At 37.5% G+C, this 21957-nt stretch overlaps 1 protein-coding gene across 4 annotated transcripts in view; it reads left to right on the top strand.

Annotated features, from left to right (window-relative positions):
- Positions 1-21957, top strand: part of DCAF1 (DDB1 and CUL4 associated factor 1) — a 96767-nt gene that overhangs the window by 23647 nt on the left and 51163 nt on the right. For all 4 annotated transcript variants that reach the window (XM_058559702.1, XM_058559693.1, XM_058559708.1 and 1 more), the window contains exons 5-8: positions 2173-2286; positions 11748-11885; positions 13108-13620; positions 13934-14035. In XM_058559702.1, the coding sequence (XP_058415685.1) occupies positions 2173-2286; positions 11748-11885; positions 13108-13620; positions 13934-14035 (867 nt within the window). The remainder of the gene's footprint in view (positions 1-2172; positions 2287-11747; positions 11886-13107; positions 13621-13933; positions 14036-21957) is intronic.

Here is a 21957-nt window from a genome sequence, read left to right as displayed (position 1 = left end):
CAGATGTTGATGGTAGCCCTGTGGCTCTTCTGAGTCCTCTGTGCAGGAGTTTCCCACTAGCTGAGAGAGCCAGAAGAGCTACAGTTTCCCCGCCAAGGGCCGCCCCCCCCCCCCCGCCCTCTGGGAGTGACGCTGACGGGGATCGCTGATCTGATGGGGAGGGAGAGGAGTTCTCCTTACCTCTCTTCACTTCCTCCGGGGGCCCAGCATGTTCCACTCTCAGATGTGCGGCAGTGTGGATCTTCCTGATCTAGCTTTTCACTGTCTGGGATTCTGTTGTTGGTCTGTGACTGTTGCTTTTGTTGTATCTTATTGGGGGAAGAGTTCATGGGAAAGCTCACTCTGCCATGACGCTTACGTTTCACCTCTTGGGTTCTTGAATAGAAAAATAAGTGGTGTATGTGACATGATTCTGCACTGACAACTGTGGTGTGTGCATTGGGCATGTGGAGGGAGAGAAAGGTGCTTTCTCGCACTTAGGGCTGTTGAGGAGTAAATAGGGGAAGAGAAATACTTATAGCACTCCCAGGTCCTGAACATAGTAATATAGTGATTGCTCAATAAATTGCTGCTGTTAGGTTTGTTTTTGGAGGCAGAATGGCTTGATGTTTAAGAGCATGGGCTTTGGGATCCATTTTTGGAATCTGAATGCAGCTTCACTGTTCACTGACAGTTTGATCTTTAGGCACCTTAAACCTCTCCAAGCTTTATTTTCTCCAAGCTTTATTTTCCTAATCTATAAATAGAGATGATAGTTCTTACCTTAAAATGTTTTTGTAATCCTTGAATGAAATTATGCATGAAAAGTGCTTAGCACAGAACCTGGCACATGAGAGCTCAGTAAGTATTAGCTATTGCTATTATCTGTATTGTATTAACTCCCAAATTTATTTGTCTGTCACCAGTGTCTTTTCTCAGCTTCAGATCACTTCCAACTGCCTTGTAGACATTCCCACACAGATATCACCCACAGGCACCTTCAATTCCATTTAGCTAATTGTTTGCTCCACAACCTGTTTTCTCTTGTTCTCTAGCTCAGTAATGGTTTCCTTGTTTGTCTAACCAGCTGGAAGTTATCCTTTATTGCTTCAAGCTGTCTTAATCAATGAATTTACAGGTCTTATTATTCCCTCCGCCTTAACCTTCACAAGTCCCTCCACTTCTTTCTGCCCATGTTGCCAGACCTTAGTTTAGCCACTACCGTCTCTTGCTTGGTTACTGCAATAGCCTCTTCACTGGTTTCTCTTCTTGTCTTGTCTTCTTCCAACCCATTCTTCACTTTATAGCCAAGAAATATTGCTAAAATGCAAAAAGTGATCATGGCACCCTCTTGCTTAAAATCCATTAGTGGTTTCCCATTGCCCTGAAGATAAATTTTAGATTCTTTACTTTGGTATATAAGCTCATTCTGTCTCTGGTGTTTGTTCTCTCAATTTTCAGTTCTTGCCCTTTGGCCCACCTCTTTTCCCCATGCCTCCTTAGCTACTCCTACTTGTCCTTTACCTTTTGGCTTGGAATCCCTTCCTCTCTAAAGCCTTCTCTGGTTCCTCTGCAGGGGTTGTGTGGCCTCCTATAGGCCCTGTAGCATGCTGTACTCATGATGTTTGTTTTCCCAGCATCACCTCTGTTAGATTAGGAACCCTTTGATAGTGCGACTGTGTCTTATTCACTGTTGTATACTCAACACAGAACACAGTGCCATTTAGTAGTAGAGATTCAGTAAATATTTGATGCCAAAAGGGAAGTTTTATTAATATATTTATTTATATATTATATATATGAAAATACAAAATTCAAGGTTTTCATTAACCATTGTCAAGAATCTGGGGGTGGGGGGCTTATCTTGTCCTGCTTTATCCTTCTGAAAAAGTGTTATGTGAGGATGGGGGTGATTTTTTTGTGATAGCCTTTGAGCTTTAATTTCTTTATGGTTGCTGCATTGTTGTTTTGGGGGGATTTGACTTTAAATCTGCAGAAGAAATTGTATATGGTATTATCATGGCTGAGCAGGATCATAAGTATAATAATTAAAGGTTTAATTATTAATTATTATGTACAGTCTTCTATAATACCCTTTAGGCAAGCGATGGGAGTATATTAAGGATTTATTAGACTTCATTGATTTGACTGGGTTAAATTTCAGATGACAAGTATTCCTTCTTTTCTGTACAGCTGGTGAATGCATATGTGATGACAAGCCGAGAGCCCCCTTTAAACACTGCGGCTTGTCGACTCCTACTGGACATCATGCCAGGGCTGGAAACTGCTGTTGTCTTTCAAGAAAAGGTACTTACTAAATAGAAAAATCATCATTTTATTTTTTAATTGAATGGTGATCCGTTTGATTGATTTGTCTTTGTTAAAATAATTGTTTTTTTCTTGTTACAGTAGTAATATATGTTATAGATATTTAAGAAATCAAGACAATAAGAAAAATTTACAATTAACTATTTTAAGCAGTACTCGCGGCTTGGGTGCTATAGTACTTTTTTGAAATCTCAAGATCATATGTTTTTAGAATGGATTTATGATCTTATCCAAACTCTCATTGATGATGAGTGCTGTTCCGCAGTGATGAAGGACTTACTACTCTGAGGAAGCCCATCCTATTCTTGGTGGTATTTAATTTTTTTTTTTTTTTTTTTGTGAGGAACATCAGCGCTGAGCTAACATCCATGCTAATCCTCTTCTTTTTGCTGAGGAAGACCGGCTCTGAGCTAACATCTATTGCCAATCCTCCTCCTTTTTTTTTGGCCCCCAAAGCCACAGTAGATAGTTGTATGTCATAGTTGCACATCCTTCTAGTTGCTGTATGTGGGACGCGACCTCAGCATAGCTGGAGAAGCGGTGCGTCGGTGCACGCCCGGGATCCGAACCCGGGCCGCCAGTAGTGGAGCGCGCGCACTTAACCGCTAAGCCACGGGGCTGGCCCGGTATTTAATATTTATTTAGTTAATATTTGAAAACCTGTTTCGTGCTATATTTTATGCTAGGTGCTGAGAATATTTTGTCAGCAAAATGGGAGCTGATATTCATATTTGTGTTTGGGAGGGCAAATACAAATAAACTGATAAACAAACTGATAATTTCCAATAAAGATAAGTGCTATGAAGACCAGAATATGGTAATTTGATAGTGACTGTGTGTATGCTTGAAATGTCAAAAATTAGTTGGTCTAAATAAACATAGTTAAAATGTCCATACTACCTAAAACAATCTACAGATTTAATGCAATCACAATCAGAATCCCAATGACATTCTTCACGGAAATAGAACAAAGAATCCTAAAATACATGTGGGGCAACAGAAGACCCCAAATAGCTAAAGCAATCCTGAAAAGAAGAACAAAGCTGGAGGCATCACAATCCCTGACTTCAAAACATACCACAAAGCGATAATAATTAAAACAGCATGGTACTGGTACAAAAGTGGACACACAGATCAGTGGAACAGAACTGAAAGCCCAGAAATAAAACCTCACTTCTGTGGACAGCTAATTTTTGACAGAGGAGCTAAGAACGTACAATGGAGAAAGGAAAGTCTCTTCAATAAATGGTGCTGGGAAAACTGGACAGCCACATGCAAAAGAATGAAAGTAGACCATCTTCTTTTGCTTTACACAAAAGTTAACTCACAATGGATCAAAGACTTGAAGGTAAGACATGAAAGTGTAAAATTCCTAGGAGAAAACATAGGCAGTACACTCTTTGACGTTGGTCTTAGAGGGATCTTTTTGAATTCCACATCTACTCGGACAAGGGAAACAAAAGAAAAAAATAAACAGGTGGGACTTCATCAGACTAAAGAGCTTTTGCAAGGCAAAGGAAACCAGGATCAAAATGAAAGACAGCCCACCAGCTGGGAGAAAATATTTGCAAATCACATATCTGACAGGGGGTTAATCTCCACGATATATAAAGAACTCACATAACTCAACAACAAAAAACAACCCGATCAAAAAATGGGCAGAGGATATGGACATTTTTCTAAGGAAGATATACAAATGGCCAGTAGGCACATGAAAAGATGTTCAGCATCACTAAACATCAGGGAAATGCAAATCAAAACTACACTAATATATCACCTTACACCCATTAGAATGGCTATAATCACCAAGACAAAAAATAACAAATGTTAGAGAGGTTGTAGGGAAACAGGAACCCTAATTCAGTGGTGGTGGGAATGCAAACTGGTGCAGCCTTTATGGAAAACAGTATGGAGATTCCTCAAAAAATTACGAATAGAAATACTTGATGATCCAGCTGTGCCACTACTGGGTATGTATCCAAAGAACCTGAAATCAACAATCCAAAGAGGCTTATGCCACCCGTATGTTAATTGCAGCATTATTCACTAGAGCCAAGAAGTGGAAGCAATCCAGGTGTCCCTCAACTGATGATTGGGTAAAGAAGATGTGGTATATATACACACAATGGAATAAAGAGGATGTGGTGTATGTATACAATGGAATACTACTCAGCCATAAAAAAGACAAAATCGACCCATTTTCAACAACATGGGTGGACCTTGAGAGTATTGTGTTAAGTGAAATAAGCCAGACAAAGACAGACAAACACCATACGATTTCACTCATATGTGGAAGATAAACACACAGACAGAGAGTAGTTTGGTGGTTACCAGGGGGAAGGGGGTTGGGGGATGGGCGCAAGGGGTGAAGGGGCGCATTTATATGGTGACTGACAATAATGTACGACTGAAATCTCACAATGTTATAAACTATTGTGACATCAATAAAAAAAATGTGAATTCTTTTGAAAACCAGAATGACAGGTGAAGTATTTATAACATTGTATTTGTATATACAAGATTTATAGAAGATTATAGATGATTTTACTGTGCTTTGTAAAAGTTTCATGGTTGTCATTGTAGGAAAATCATCTCTGGTTCTTTATGGTTGCATTGTTGTATATTTAGAATAAAGTGAATACCTTTTGGATGTCAGAAACTGTTCTGCAATTTTGTTTCTTAATAACTAATTTCTCTTAAGTTGGGAAAAGTGAATTATTCAAGGATAATCGTGTATTAGAATGGAAATAACATTGCCTTGAATCCAGTGACCTAGAGTACAGATTACAAACCTATTTGACACTGTAAAACCTTACCATTGGATTACATGATGATCTTTACCCTTCAGAAGTATCCTATGCAAATTTTTTGGTGTGAATCTATTTTACTTCTTTAAAAAACATTTAATTATAACTTGTAAACTAATGAGTTAGAAAACATTATTTCTGGGCAGATTGGCTACTAGGGTTTCACAAAGCTATGGTTAAGACTCGTTGCTTTAGAGCAGTGTTTCTCAAATTTTGTTAACCATAGTAATACTTTTTACGTTTTTCTTTTTTTACATTGCAGCCTGGTCTGTACATTACATGTGTGAAAAAGAAATTTTTTGAATATTGTTTACCCTTTGTGTGATGCATTTTGATATTTTCTATTTCATTTCTTTTTTATTTTAGAGCTGCTTGCAAGTCACTAAATTGATTCTGTTTTTTTTTTTTAATAATTTTATTTATTTATTTATTTATTTTGCCCCCAAAGCCCCAGTAGATAGTTGTATGTCATAGTTGCACATCCTTCTAGTTGCTGTATGTGGGACGTGGCCTCAGCATGGCGGGAGAAGCAGTGCGTCGGTGTGCGCCCGGGATCCGAACCCAGGCCACCAGCAGCGGAGCGCGAGCACCTAACCGCTAAGCCACGGGGCCGGCCCTAAATTGATTCTGTTAATTCTAGCCACTGTTTAAAAAAGTTGCCGACTTACATTTTCAGAGGTAGTGAAATGTCTTTACATTTTATTTTTATTGAAAGTTCTTTGGCTGTGTATTTTCATCATTAAGTGTATTATACACCTGAATACTTTAATATAGTTTATGTGCTAGATTTTTCATACTGTTAAATTTATCAATGTATGCTCTTAATCCAGTCAGATCAGGACCTTTGGGGACATATTCTTTGAGTACTACTTTAACATTTTTCTCTCTGAGATTGTCTTCAATTGTTAGAGGTGGGAGGGATAAAATCAGAGAGAATGAAGTCTCGGTGTAATCTTTGTCAGCATTTCCCAGATTTTACACTCCAGAACATTAAGATTCTCCTAAAGTATTAATGGCTATTTTATGAAGAAAGTGTGGGGTCAGTTAGGTGGATGACTACCCTTTATTGAGTACCAGCCCTGTGCTAAATATTTGATTTGCATTATGTCACTTAAACCTTATAGCATTCCATGAGGTAGGAGGAAAACCACGAGTATATATGGTCTTTCAGAAGCAGAGAGAAAAGAAATGGTTTCAGGAAAGAAGGGCGGAGACCCAGATTTATCAAGATGACCGACCAGGATAGCTTGTGAACTCTCCTGTTGCACATACATACAAATTCTGGGTTAACTGTAATAAACTCTTGGAAAGAGAAATCTTTAGGTGCCATAAATGAGGGGAGAACTGTAAAACCAAGGTTGTAATTGAGGACAGGAGACAAAATCTTGGTTGAGGAGTTGGAACTAGGACCCTGACTCCTACATAAAACTGGGACTCACAAAGGACCTTAATTGAAACAATGGAAAAGAAAAATATCTGCCTACTACTATAGGGAGATGACAGGTTTCTCAGTCTCTGACTCCACTCTAAGGGGCAAGGGTAGATAAGTCTCCTCTGAGAACGTTTGGGCATGGGCCTTATTTAGGTGTATGTTTGTAATTTCTACCATATGATTAAAACTTTGGAACCCCACAGTTAAGAAATTGAAAACAGCAAAAATTGTCCTGCACCAGTGATATTCCTTAAGTGTCTGGGAAAAGCAAATGTAAAATTACTCTGGAGGGGGAGCTCTCACAATCCAGGCCACAAGGGATTCTCACAGAAAAAGCAATTGCCACTAAAAGGGAGTTCACAAATAATTACAAAATACGCTGGGAAATAATCCTCCCTGATATGTAGTCAACAATTATAATAAATAGAACAAAATAGAACAGTTATCTGAAAGATATTAGAAAGTCCCTTTTAAACAATTGGATGTGTTTTCGGACTTTTCATTACTGGTGTATAGAAATGTAACTGATTTTTGTGTATTGATTTTGTATCCTGTGCTTTGCTGAATTCATTTATTAGCTTTAACATTTTTGTGTGTGTGGAATCTTTATAGAGTTTTCTATGTATAAGATCATATCATCTGCAAATAGAGACAGTTTTACTTCTTCCTTTCCAACCTAGATGCTTTCTTTTTCTTGCCTAATTGTTCTGGCTAGAACTTCCAGCAGTCTGTTGAATAGAAATAGTGAAAGCAGACATCCTTGTCTTGTTCTTGATCTTAGAAGAAAGCCTGTTAATCTTGCACCTTTGAGTACAATGTTAGTTGTGGGTTTTTCATAACTGGACTTTATTATGCTGAGAAAGTTTCCTTCTATTCCTGGTTTATTAAGATTTCTTTTAATGAAAAGGTGTTGACTTATGTAAAATTGTTTTTATGCATCGAGATGGTCATGTGGTTTTCTATTCATGATAATTAATTTCACACTAATTCTACTAATGTAACGTATTACGTTGATTGATTTTTGTATGTTGAACTAAACTTGCGTGCCTGGGTAAATCCACTTGGTCGTGTTGTATATTCCTCTTACTATGCTGCTGGAGTCAGTTTGTTAGTATTTCTTCGAGGATTTTTATGTCAGTATTCATAAGGGATGTTGATCCGTAGTTTTCTTGTAGTGCCTTTGTCTGGCTTTAGTGTCAGGGTAATGCTGGCCTCATAGAATGAGATAGGAAGTGTTCCCTTCTCAGCAATTTTTTGGAGGAGTTTGAGAAGGACTAGTGTTAATTCTTCTTTTAAATGGTTGGTAGAATTCAGTGTGAAGCCATTTGGTCCTGGGTTTTTCTGTTTTGAGAGGTTTTTGATTACTGATTCAGTCTCTTTACTAGTTATAGGTCTATTCAGTTTTTCGATTCATGAATCAGTTTTGGTAGATTGTGTTTCTAAGAATTTGTCCATTTTATCTAAGTTATTCAATTTGTTGGCATACAGTTGCTCATAGGATTCTCTTATAATCCTTTTTATTTCTGTAAAATTGGTAGGAATGTCCCCTCTTTCATTTTCTTTTTTTTAAATTTTTTATTTATTTATTTTTTTCCCACAAAGCCCCAGTAGATAGTTGTATGTCATAGATGCACATCCTTCTAGTTGCTGTACATGGGACGCGGCCTCAGCATGGCCGGAGAAGCGGTGCGTCTGTGCGCACCCGGGATGCAAACCTGGGCCGCCAGCAGCGGAGCGCGCGCACTTAACCGCTAAGCCGCAGGGCCGGCCCCCTCTCTTTCATTTTTGATTCTGGTAATTTGAGTCTTCTCTTTTTTTCTTGGTCACTCTAGCTAAAGTTTTGTCAGTTTTGTTCAAAGAAACAACTTTTGGTTTATTGATTTTCTGTATTTTTCTATTCACTATTTTATTTATCTCCACTCTAATGTTTATTATTTCCTTACTTCTGGTACCTTTGGGTTTTGTTTGCTCTTTTTCTAGTTCTTTAAAAGTGTACAGTTAGGTTATTGGTTTGAGATCTTTCTTCTTTTTTAATTGTATGTATTTGCAGCTGTAAGTTTCTCTCTTAGCACTGCTTTTGCTATATATATCCTATAAGTTTTAGTATGTTGTGTTTTTGTTTTCATTCATCTCAAGGTATTTTCTAATTTCCCTTTTGATTTCTTCTTTGACCCATTGCTTGTTTAAGAGTGTGTTGTTTCAGTTTGCACATACAAATTTTCCAGTTTACTTTGGGTTGTTGATTTCTCATTTCATTCCATTGTGATTGGGAAAGATTCTTGGTATGAGTTCCATCATTTTTAATTTATTAACACTTGTTTTGTGGCCTAACATATGGTCTCTCCTGGAAGATGTTCCATGTGTACTTGAGAAGAATGTGTATTCTGTCTTGTTGGGATGAGTTTTCTTTATATGTCTGTTGGGTCTTATTGGTTTATAGTGTTTTTCAACTCCTCTGTTTCCTTATTGATCTTCTGTTTGGTTGTTCTATCCATTATTGAAAGTGGGGGTAGAGTTTCTGTTTGGGGTAATGAAGACGTTCTGAAAATAGATATGAGTAGTGGTTACACATTGTAATAGATAGTGGTAATGGTTACACAACATTGTGAATATACTTAATCTCACTGAATTGTATACTTAAAAATGGTTAAAAATTATTGGATGTAAACAAAGGAATCAGAACTCTAAGAAAAGTCCAAGATGATGAAAAAAATGGCCATTTGGCAAATGAACCAAAGAACTATTGGAAATAAAAATTAACAGTATTGAATTTAAAAACTTAATAGATGAGGTAGAGTGAAGTTTAGACACAGCTGAAGATAGAATTATTAATGAACTGAGAGATCTGACAAGACAGCCAATAATGAAGTTCCTAGAAATAAGAGATGAAAAAAATGAAAGAAGTTGAGATACGGAGACTAGAATTAGAAAGTTCAAACTGTATCTAAAAGGAGATTTAGATTTTAGTTTTAGTTTTAGAAGGAGAGAATATAAAGATAAGGGAAAGGCAAAGGCAATTTGAGAGAGGAGGCTAGGATTTTACAAATAAATGAAATGCATGACTACTGAGATTCAGGAAGTCTAATGAAGAATACCAAAGACAAAGAGAAGATTTTTTTTTTTTTTGAGGAAGATTGGCCCTGTGCCAGCATCTGTTGCCAGTCTTCCTCTTTTTATTTATTTTTTTGCTCCCAAAGCCCCAGTACATAGTTGTGTATCATAGTTGTAGAGTTGTAGCTCTTCTGTATGGGACGCTGCCTCAGCACGGCTTGATGAGCAGTGAGTAGATCCGCACCTAGGATCTGAACTGGTGAACCCCAGGCCGCTGAAACGGAACACGTGAACTTAACGGCTCCGCCACCAGGCTTGCCCCCCAGGGAGAAGATTTTGAAAGCAACCAGAGTAAAAAAGATTCCTGCAAATAATCAAACAGAGCAGACTTCACCACCGCAGCAATAGAAGCCAGATAATAATAGAAAATGTCTTCAGAGTACTTCTGTAAACCTAGCAATATTGACCAAAATAAACAATTTTGGAGGGCAAAAGGGAGAACAAAAGTTGGGTAACTTGTAGATAGAAGGGGATAGTTGGAGTTAGTATTTTAAGTTTCTTTATACCATTTGGAAAGAGGGAACAATAAAAGACACTTAAAGTAGATGGTAAATATATTTCCATCTCAATAAATATTTTAAAACAAAATTTCTCAAAGTGTATTTTTCAGTGTTAATTTGCAAAAAAGATAAAAATGTTTGGAAATATATAAGAGAATGACTCCATGACCCTAGGGAAGAGTTTCTTAAGATATAAAATACACAAAGTTAAAAAGAAAATATTATTAAGTATGATTACATAAAAGTTAAGAACTTGTGTTTATCATAAAACACTGGTAAAAGGCATGAGTATTTCACAGAAGTGGAAGCCTGACTGGTCAACAGACATGAAAAAATGCTGAACCTCATTAGTAAATGAGGAAATTCAAATTAAATGAAATGCTTTTTTTACACCCACCAGATTGCAAAAAACAAAATGTCTGATAGTGGCCAAGTGTTGGCAACGATGTAGAAAAAAAGAACTTTATTCGCTGTTGGTGGAAATGTGAATTGTTGCAGTCACTTTGGAAAATAGTTTGGCCACCTCTAGTAAAGTTGAGCAGGCACATACCCTGTGACTTAGCAGTTCTGTTCCTAGGTATCTACTAGGACAAAAATAGTTAAGCCAACAAAATAGCAGCAAAATATGGAGGTGAAGAGCATCTGGAGGTACACTGCCTAGGATCAGACCCTAGCTCTGCCACTTAGTAGTTGTGTGATTTTTGGTAAGTTACTTAACTTCATTGTGGCTCAGTTTCCTCTTCTGCAAATATAGAACTTACCCAATCATAAAGAGTTGATAGGATGAAATAAGTTATTATTTGTAAAGCCTTTCTTATGTTGAGTGTTCTTTAAAAGTGTGTCAATTACATGTAACAATATAGATGAATATAAAAAACATATGGATGAAGGTAAAAAACATAATATTGAGTAAAAGAAACAAGTTGCAGAAAAATATATCAAGTACCATGCAATTTATACAGTTTAAAGTATATATTTAACAAAAGTTTAACAAGGAAATTGTTAAAATTTAGGAATTTAGGTACCCTTTGTGGAGGGAGGAGGCAGGTGGTACAGGGAGGGACACATGGGAGGGTTCTATTTTTTAAGCTCAGTTGTAGATCACAGGTAATTTTCATTTTATTTGACTGGACTATACATGTTTATATGTATTATATTTCATAATAAAAACTAAAAGTGAATTTGGAGTATGTGGAGTTAAATACTTCTTTGATGGAGAACTTCTCAGAACATTAATAGTGTTAGTTGTGCATTCTGAACCTCAGAGGGTCATAGAATTTTTAGTGCTCCCCGCTTGGTCATGGAACCTTTTGGGTCTCAACATCTAAAGTAGGACTGTATTATGTGATTGTTGATCTATAGCTTGAGTTTTAATGGCTAAATGGGATTCTGTTTCACAGATGCATAGTTATTTTATTAACTAAACCACCTACTATTGGACACTTAGTTTGCCTGCATTTTTTAATCTTAGGAGCAGCATTGAAATATTTTAGTAAAAATTTTTCTCACAAGATTGAAATATTTGCTTATATCTTTAATTATGAAAATGAGTTTCTTCTCAATTGTACTATTTCATTTCCTTTAATATAGGAAGGAATTGTTGAGAATCTTTTCAAATGGGCCCGAGAGGCTGATCAGCCATTGAGGACATATTCTACTGGACTATTAGGAGGTGCTATGGAAAATCAAGACATTGCTGCCAACTACCGGGATGAAAATTCACAGCTGGTAAGGACCATGTTAAAATGAATTTTTACATAAGATGGGAGAGTATTCACAAGTTCTTTCTTGCTACCTAAACTCGAATAGGTAGATCTTATTACCTTGTACTATAGTATAGCTATAATTTCAACGTCAGGATTATTTTTCATAAGAGTTTTGATTTTACTTTTTTTTTTTAACTTGAAAATAGCTGTTTTTCATCTTGTCACGGATCATGATAGTTTATACCAGATATAGAATAATACCGTTCTCTTTCCTTCTTCAACATTTGGATTATGAAAATTTTCAAACATAGAGCAAAATTGAAAGAATTTTACAGTGAACAGCTGTATACACACCACTTAAGTTGACTGTCAGCATTTTACTATACTTATTTTATTACAGATCCATCCATCCACCCTTCCTTCTATCTGTTCACTTTTTTTTTTTTTTTTGCAGTTCAAAGTAAATTGCAGACATAACCGCTCTCTCTTTTTAAAACTAAGCACAATACTACCTTTTAGAGTTGGCCCAAAAAATAAGTACTTAAAATAAAAAATAAATGGTGAACTTGGAAAATAGATTATGTAATTATGTGTAATGTAGATGACAGTATCTAACAGATACAACTTACAACAGATAAAAGTTTGAGAAACCTTCATGTTTGATTTTCGAAGATGCTTTTAAAACATCATGAATATATCTAGTATCTCTTTAGGTGTGATGGTCCTGCCCACCTTTATCCAGACAGATCAGTTGTGAATGATTTGTCTTTTTTTTTTTTTAAAGATTTTATTTATTTATTTTCCCCCAAAGCCCCGGTAGATAGTGGTATGTCGTAGTTGCACATCCATTCTAGTTGCTGTATGTGGGACGCGGCCTCAGCATGGCCAGAGAAGCAGTGCGTCGGTGCTCGCCCGGGATCCGAACCCGGGCCGCCAGCAGCGGAGTGCGCGCACTTAACCGCTAAGCCACGGGGCCGGCCCGTGAATGATTTGTCTTACGTGCAGATATTCTAGTTTGGGTTCTCTGGTAAATTTTGTGGGGAATGATACTTTTAGCCCCTGCTTATTTCATCAAGCTATAGAAATCACTTTAATATATTTATAGAATCTTTGCTTTCACCAGGCATTGGGATAATTGCCTGAGTATCTAGTTCTCCTGAGTGGAAATAAGAATTATTTATTAAGAATTATTTAAATTAAGATGCAGAAGAGACAACCCCTTTTATTCCAATATCTGTTGATAGGTGGCAATAGTGCTGCGGAGACTGAGGGAGCTACAGCTTCAGGAAGTGGCTCTGCGGCAAGAAAGCAAGCGTCCCAGCCCACGAAAGCTCTCCTCTGAACCTCTTTTGCCTCTGGATGAAGAAGCTGTGGATATGGACTATGGGGACATGGCTGTAGATGTAGTGGATGGTGAACAAGAGGAAGCCTCTGGAGACATGGAGATCTCGTTTCATCTTGATTCAGGCCACAAGACGAGTAGCAGAGTGAACTCAGCAAACAAACCTGAGGAAGGAGGATTGAGGAAAAACAAGTCAGCCAAACAGGGTGACAGAGAGAGCTTTAGGAAAGCCAAGCAAAAGTTGGGTTTCTCTTCATCTGATCCAGATCGCATGTTTGTTGAGCTGTCTAATAGCAGCTGGTCAGAAATGTCCCCCTGGGTGATTGGCACCAATTATACCCTTTATCCTATGACTCCTGCTATTGAGCAGCGACTAATTCTCCAATATTTGACTCCCCTAGGAGAATATCAGGAGGTAAGCTTATTTGGAAGGGTACTGCTCATACTTAGGACTACTATATTTATTTCTGTGGTCTTTTATGGTAGCATTTTATACATGGATGTGTTTCTACTCTTGATACAGAAAAGTCTTTGCCCCAAACTGGTAAAGTCTTATGTAGGTCACTTCTGATAAGGCCTGTTTGGTCAAAGTGTGTTCCTATGTTTATCTTCATAGAGGAGCGGGGAGGAGGTACCCCATTTTTTTTAATCTTCTCTCCTCATAATGGAATAGGAGGTATGTGAAAGTAAAGCCAAATGTTAAGACTTGTATTTGGTCTTCATTTCAGCTACTTCCCATATTCATGCAACTTGGATCACGGGAGTTGATGATGTTCTATATTGACCTGAAGCAAACTAATGATGTCCTGCTTACGTTTGAGGCGCTAAAGGTATAAGTTCTTAAAAAAATATTAGGTCATTGAGCATTTTATTGACAAGGGTGTGCCTACTGTTTTGGTATATAGCATCTCTGGGTTTTATTGCTCTGGGCCTTCTATTGCCAGATATGTCAAAATAGTAAAATAGAAAAATTCTTATTTAGATACAAGAGATTAGGCTTACCAGGTGCCTCCACAGAAATCGAAGGTCAGTCCTAGAGGGTTGAATGTTAAGGTAGAAATTGGATCTAGACCTAGGAGTGGCCTCAGGTATTGTTACTGAATAGGAATGGAAAACTGTGTGTATAGTACCTTATGTTGTACTGCCTTTTAGATATTCCCTCTGTCAGCCAATGCCACTTTTTCTAAATTTTTAACTATAAATAATATATATTGTATGATGATAGATTATCTAGGGCCAACAAAATATAAATCAGAAAATGAGTAAAGAAATAGAGGCAGACCCAAATTCAGTAAAGGTAAGCGATTTCCTAGGTTACAAAGGGGCAAGTAAGTCCTTGCTCACCAAATCCATACCTATGCATGGTAATTAAGATAATCTGAATGGAGAGAGATAAGTTGAATGAATAAAATCATAGCTGTTGTACAGTTCTACCCAACAGGTAACTAATGAATAAAGTACCATTCTGTCATGTTTTTAATATTAAATAAATAAATCAGGTCCTTGCTTTTTATCATTTGGTTAAGAGAGACAGGCATGTAACCCTATAATTTCTTTTAGATATTACAGATGTGGGCCGGCCCCGTGGCTTAGCGGTTAAGTGCGTGCGCTCTGCTGCTGGCAACCCGGGTTTGGCTCCCGGGCGCGCACTGATGCACCGCTTCTCCGGCCATGCTGAGGCCGTGTCCCACATACAGCAACTAGGAGGATGTGCAACCATGACATACAACTATCTACTGGGGCTTTGGGGTAAAAAATAAATAAAATTTAAAAAAAAAAGAAATAGATATTACAGATGTTGTGAAAAAAGTGTGGGGCACAAAGGAAGGAGTGGTCTGTTTTCCGTGAGTTTCCAGAAAGGACTTCTGAAAAAGAGATGATACTCTCTCTGAGTCTTTATTTATTTATTTATTTTTATTTATTTATTTTTTCTGTGAGGAAGATCAGCCCTGAGCTAACATCTGTGCTAATCCTCCTCTTTTTGCTGAGGAAGACTGGCTCTGAGCTAACATCTATTGCCAATCCTCCTCCTTTTTTTTTTGCCCCAAAATCCCAGTAGATAGTTGTGTGTCATAGTTGCACATCCTTCCAGTTGCTGTACGTGGGACATGGCCTCAGCACGGCCAGAGAAGCGGTGCGTCGGTGCACGCTCGGGATCCAAACCCGGGCCACCAGTAGTGGAGCGCGCGCACTTAACCGCTAAGCCACCGGGCCGGCCCCTCTCTGAGTCTTTAAATTCACAACTTCATTTTTGATATTCAAGAGCTATGCAGTCCCGTAGAACTTTCTGTGATAATGGAAATGTTCTGTGTCTGTGCTGTTCAATACAGTGGCTACTAGCCGTATGTGAGCAGTTAAAATGTAGCTAGTGCCACAGAGGCACTGAATTTTTAACTTAATTTTAATTTATTTAGCCACATGTGGCCAATGACTACTGCACTGGGCAGCACAGTTCCAGAGTATATTGAAATGAAATAGAAGTGAGGAAATTTGCCTTTCAGACTCCAGAAATTTTAAATTTGGAGGTCAGACATATTTTGGAATGTGTCCCTGTGTGTGGGATGCATTTTGTGCGTGCATATGTGTAAACTCATTATATTTTGAACTATCAGACAAAGCTGGAGGTCAGAGTTGTCTCCAGTGGCCCAAACGTATTGCTTTCAGATGCAGCATCTGATCCTGAACAGGATATAGTGGAAGAAGAGATTTGGGCAGTTGCTCTTTCTATAGGTTGTTGTATGAGGAATTATAATGGTTGTAACTATTCAGCTATTTCCGTGCAAAGTCATAGAAAGGATTAAAGAAAATAGAGATGAACAGGGAAGAGTCACAAAAGAGATCCTTCTTATAGGGAAGGAAAGATATAGAAAGATATGTGTACTATTTGATTCAAAAAGAACACTCAGTTGTGTAGAAGAAGGGACAGCTGTTGAAGTTAGTAGTAATGAAATAGGTTAAAATAGTAAATTAAAGAACTAGACCTTGTATGGAGGTACAGTATAAGGAGAGAAAATGGAATCTTTGCCCCCATGAGTGAGGTGATCCAGGTTATAGGCTGGGTTGGGCCAGATAGAATTAAGGTTCTCAAGTAAAGGTTGAGCCTGCTTGTTCTCTGTTTCCCCACCTACCTATCTTGGCAGTGGAACTGCCACTTTACGGTCATACATTATGAGAAAAACCATATGCAGTGGCCTAAGTGTTAGCAGCTTCTTGGAGGAAGGACTGGGTGGGAGTGTGGTGTAGAGGCTTGTGTAACAGAATAAAAATAGAATAAAGAAGAAAGGGATTTGAATTACAAGGATTAGTCTGATTCTGGGTGTTGGGAGAATTCTGAAGAGGGTACATACCTATTGTTTTTGCCATTGATTTTGGTGAGATCCACACAGGTGTCAAATCATGTACAGTAGTCCCCCTTTACCTGTGGAGGATACGTTCCAAGACCCCCAGTGGATGCCTGAAACCACAGATAATACCGAACTCTATATATTCTATGTTTTTTCTTATACATACAAACCTATGATAAAGTTTAATTTATAAATTAGGCACAGTAAGAGATTAACAACAGTAACTAATAATAAAATAGAACAATTATAACAATATACTCTAACAAAAGCTACCATAGATCTTAGCAACCTCAGCATATGATTTTTTTTTATTGATGTTTTAATAGTTTTTAACATTGTGAAATTTTGGGTTGCACATTTTTGTTTGTCCATCACCATATATATATGTCTCCCTTCACCCCTTGTGCCCACCCTCCACCCCCATTGCCCCTGGTAACCACAATACAGTTTTCTCTGTCCGTGTGTTGGTTTATATTCCACATATGGTGAGATCATACAGTGTTAGTCTTTCTCTTTCTGGCTTACTTCACTTAACATAATACTGTCCAGGCCCATCCATGTTGTTGCAAATGTGACGATTTTGTCTTTTTTTATGGCTGTGTAGTATCCATTGTATATATATATATACCAGATTTTCTTGATCCAGTGGTCAGTCGAGGGACACTTAGGTTGCTTCCACTTCTTGGCTATAGTGAATAATGCTGCAATGAAAGTAGGGGTGCATAAGCCTCTTTGGATTGTTGATTTCAGATTCGTTGGATTGATTCCCATTAGTGGGATAGCTGGATCATAGGGCATCTCTATTTTTAATTCTTTGAGGAATCTCTGTACCGTTTTCCATAGAGGCTGCACCAGTTTGCATTCCCACCAGCTGTGTATGAGGGTTCCTGTTTCTCCACATCCTCTCCAACACTTGTTTTTTGTCTTGGTGATTGTAGCCATTCTAACAGGCGTGAGGTGATATCTTAGTGTTGTTTTGATTTGCATTTCCCTGATGATTAGTGATGTTGAACATCTTTTCATGTGCCTATTGGCCATCTGTATATCTTCTTTGGAGAAGTGTCTGTTCATTTCCTCTGCCCATTTTTTGATCGGGTTGTTTGTTTTTTTGTTGTTCAGTTGTGTGAGTTCTTTATATACTATGGAGATCAACCCCTTGTCAGATGTATGTTTTGCACATATTCTCTCCCAGCTGGTGGGTTGTCTGTTCATCTTGATTCTGGTTTCATTTGTCTTGTAGAAGCTCTTTAATCTGATAAAGTCCCACTTGTTTATTTTTTCTTTAGTTTCCCTAGTCTGGGTAGGCATGTCATCCAAAAAGATTCCTTTATGACCAATGTCAAATAGTGTGCTGCCTATATTTTCTTCTATGAGTTTTATAGTTTCAGGTCTCACCTTCAGGTCTTTGATCCATTCTGAGTTAATTTTTGTGAATGACGATAGCAGATGGTCCACTTTGATTCTTTTGCATGTGGCTGTCCAGTTTTCCCAACACCATTTATTGAAGAGACTTTCCTTTCTCCATTGTATGTTCCTAGCACCTTTGTCGAAAATTAGCTGTCCGTATATGTGGTGTTTTATTTCTGGGCTTTCAATTCTGTTCCATTGATCTGTGTGTCTGTTTTTGTACCAGTACCATGCTGTTTTGATTACTATTGCCTTGTAGTATGTTTTGAAGTCAAGGATTGTGATGCCTCCAGCTTTGATCTTTTTTCTTAGGATTGCTTTAGCTATTCGGCGTCTTTTGTTGCCCCATACGAATTTTAGTATTCTTTTTTCTATTTCCGTGAAGAATGTCATTGGGATTCTGATTGGGATTGCATTGAATCTGTAGATTGCTTTAGGTAATACAGACATTTTAACTATGTTTATTCTTCCAATCCATGTGCATGATATGTCTTTCCATTTCTTTATGTCATCATTGATTTCTTTCAATAATGTCTTGTAGTTTTCATTGTATAGGTCTTTCACCTCCTTGGTAAGATTTATTCCTAGATAATTTTATTCTTTTTGATGCAATTGTAAATGGTATTATCTTTTTGAGCTCTTTCTGTTAGTTCGTTATTAGCATACAGAAAAGCAACTGATTTTTGTAGATCGATTTTGTACCCTGGGAGTTTGCTGTAGTTGTTGATTATTTCTAATATTTTTCCAACGGATTCTTTAGGGTTTCCTATATATAAAATCTTGTCATCTGCAAATAGTGAGAGTTTCACTTTTTCGTTACCTATTTGGATTCCTTTTATTCCTTTTTCTTGCCTCATTTCTCTGGCCAGAACCTCCAGTACTATGTTGAACAGGAGTGGTGAGAGTGGGCAGCCCTGCCTCGTTCCTGTTCTCAGAGGAATGGCTTTCAGTCTTTCCCCATTGAGTATGATGTTGGCTGTGGGTTTGTCATAAATAGCCTTTATTTTGTTGAGGTACTTTCTTTCTATTCCCATTTTGTTGAGAGTTTTTATCATAAATGGATGTTGTATCTTGTCAGATGCCTTCTCTGCCTCTATTGAGATGACCTTGTGGTTTTTATTCTTTGTTTTGTTGATGTTGTGTATCACGTTGATTGATTTGCAGATGTTGAACCATCCCTGTGTCCCTGGTATAAATCCCACTTGATCATGGTGTATGATCTTTTTAATGTATTGCTGTATTCAGTTTGCCAATATTTTGTTGAGGATTTCTGCATCTACGTTCGTCAGCAATATTGGCCTGTAATTTTCCTTCTTTGTATTGTCTTTGTCTTGCTTTGGTATCAGGGTGATGTTGGCCTCGTAGAATGATTTAGGAAGTGTTCCATCTTCCTCTATTTTTTGGAATAGTTTGAGAAGGATGGGTATTAAATCTTCTTTGAATGTTTGGTAAAATTCACCGGAGAAGCCATCTGGTCCTGGACTTTTATTTTTTGGGAGGTTTTTGATTACTGTTTCAATGTCTTTACTTGTGATTGGTCTATTCAGATTCTCTATTTCTTCTTGGTTCAGTTTTGGGAGGTTGTATGCATCTAAGAATTTATCCATTTCTTCTAGATTGTCCAGTTTGTTGGCATATAATTTCTCATAGTATTTTCTTATAATCCTCTGTATTTCCGTGGTATCCATTGTAATTTCTCCTCTTTCATTTCTAATTTTATTTACTTGAGCCTTTTCTCTTTTTTTCTTAGTAAGCGTGGCTAAGGGTTTGTCGATTTTGTTTATCCTCTCAAAGAACCAATTCTTTGTTTCATTAACCCTTTCTACTGTTTTTTTGGTCTCAATTTCATTTATTTCTGCTCTGATTTTTATTATTTCTCTCCTTCTGCTGACTTTGGGCTTTGTTTGTTCTTCTTTTTCTAGTTCTGTTAGGTGTAAACTTTCTCTTGTTTGTTAAGGTGGGCTTCTATTGCTGTGAGTTTCCCTCTCAGGACCACTTTTGCTGCATCCCATATGGTTTGTCATGGCATGTTTTCATTTTTGTTTGTTTCCAGATAGTTTTTGATTTCTCCTTTAATTTCATCAATGATCCATTGGTTGTTCAGTAGCATGTTATTTAATCTCCACATTTTTGTCACTTTCCCAGTTTTTTTTTCGTGGTTGATTTCCAGTTTCATAGCATTATGGTCTGAAGAGATGCTTGTTATGATTTCAATCTTCTTAAATTTATTGAGGCTTGCTTTGTTTCCCAACATATGGTCTATCCTTGAGAATGTTCCATGCGCGCTTGAGAAGAATGTGTAGTCAGCTGTTTTTGGATGGAGTGCTCTGTATATGTCTACTAGGTCCATCTCATCCAGTTTTTCATTTAAGTCTACTATTTCTTTATTGACTTTTTGTATGGATGATCTATCCATTGATGTAAGTGGAGTATTAAGGTCTACTATTATTGTGTTGTTGTTAATGCCTCCTTTTAGGTTTGTTAATAGTTGCTTTATGTACATTAGTGCGTCTATGTTGGGTGCATATATATTTATAAGTGATACGTCTTCTTGGTGGAGTGTCCCGTTTATCATTATATATTTCCCTTCTTTGTCTCTCTTAACCTGTTTTATCTTGAAGTCTTCTTTGTCTGATATGAGTATGGCAACACCTGCTTTCTTTTGTTTGCCATTAGCTTGGAGTATTGTCTTCCATTCTTTCACTCTGAGCCTGTGCTTGTCTTTAGTGCTGAGATGTGTTTCCTGGAGGCAGCATATTGTTGGGTCTTGCTTTTTAATCCATCCTGCCACTCTGAATCTTTTGATTGGAGAGTTCAATCCATTTACATTTAGGATAATTATTGATATATGAGGGCTTAATGTTGCTGTTTTGTCACTTATTTTCCGGTTCTTTTGCATTTCCTTTGTTTCTTGTCCCATTTGTTTTGTACTGCCAATTCAGTTTGGTTGGTCTGTCTTATGACTCTTCTAGTTTTCTCTTTGTTTATCATATGTGATTTTGTTTTGATTATTTGTTTAGTGGTTACCTTGAGGTTTGTGTAAAAAATCTTGTGTATGAGATAGTCCATTATCTGATGGCCTCCTGTTTCCTTATACTAAGTCAGTTCCATCACTTTCCTCTTCCCCTTCTAAGTCGTTCTTGTTATACCTTATTCTATCTTGTGTTGTGGGTGTGTGTTTACAGTGATGAGGTTAAATGTATTTTTGGTGAATTCCTTCCTTTGATCTTTGATTTTGGTATTTAAGTGGTTGCTAACCTATTCCGGTAAAGATCTACTGTTTTTCTGAGTTTGTCTACCTAGTTTTCTCCTTGCTCAAAGCTTTCTCTTCTTTTTTTCAGGCCTGAGGGCCTTCTTGAGTATTTCTTATAGTGGGGGTCTCGTGGCCATGAACTCCCTTAGCTTTTGTTTGTCTGGGAAAGTTACTATTTCTCCATCATATTTGAAGGATATTTTTGCTGGATAGAATATTCTTGGCTGAAAGTTTTTGTCTTTCAGTATTCTGAATATATCATTCCAGTCTCTCCTAGCCTGTAAAGTTTCTGTTGAGAAATCCGCTGAGAGCCTGATGGGAGTTCCTTTGTACGTTATTTTTTGTTTTTGTCTAGCTGCCCTTAATATTGTTTCTTTGTCATTCACTTTGGCCCGCCTTACCACTAGATGTTGTCGAGTGAGCTTTTGCCTGTTGACGTATTTAGGTGATCTGTTGGCTTCGCTTACTGGTATTTATTTCCTGCTCCTTCCCCAGATTTGGGAAGTCCTCAGCTATTATTTCCTTGAATAGGCTCTCTGTTCCTCTTTCCCTCTCTTCTCCCTCAGGATTACCTATAATTCTTATGTTACATTTCCTAGTAGAGTCAGATATTTCTCGGAGACTTTCTTCATTTCTTTTTAGTGTTAGTTCTCTCTCCTCTTCCATCTGGAGCATATCTGTATTCCTGTCCTCTAAAATGCTAATTCTTTCGTCCATATTTTCAGCTCTGTTCTTTAAAGATTCTAGA

Source organism: Diceros bicornis, chromosome 2 (assembly GCF_020826845.1).
Source record: "Diceros bicornis minor isolate mBicDic1 chromosome 2, mDicBic1.mat.cur, whole genome shotgun sequence".
NCBI classification, from domain to species: Eukaryota; Metazoa; Chordata; class Mammalia; order Perissodactyla; family Rhinocerotidae; genus Diceros; species Diceros bicornis.
The sequence above is the reverse complement of the archived record's forward strand: the minus strand, read 5'-3'. Positions and strand labels throughout refer to the sequence as shown.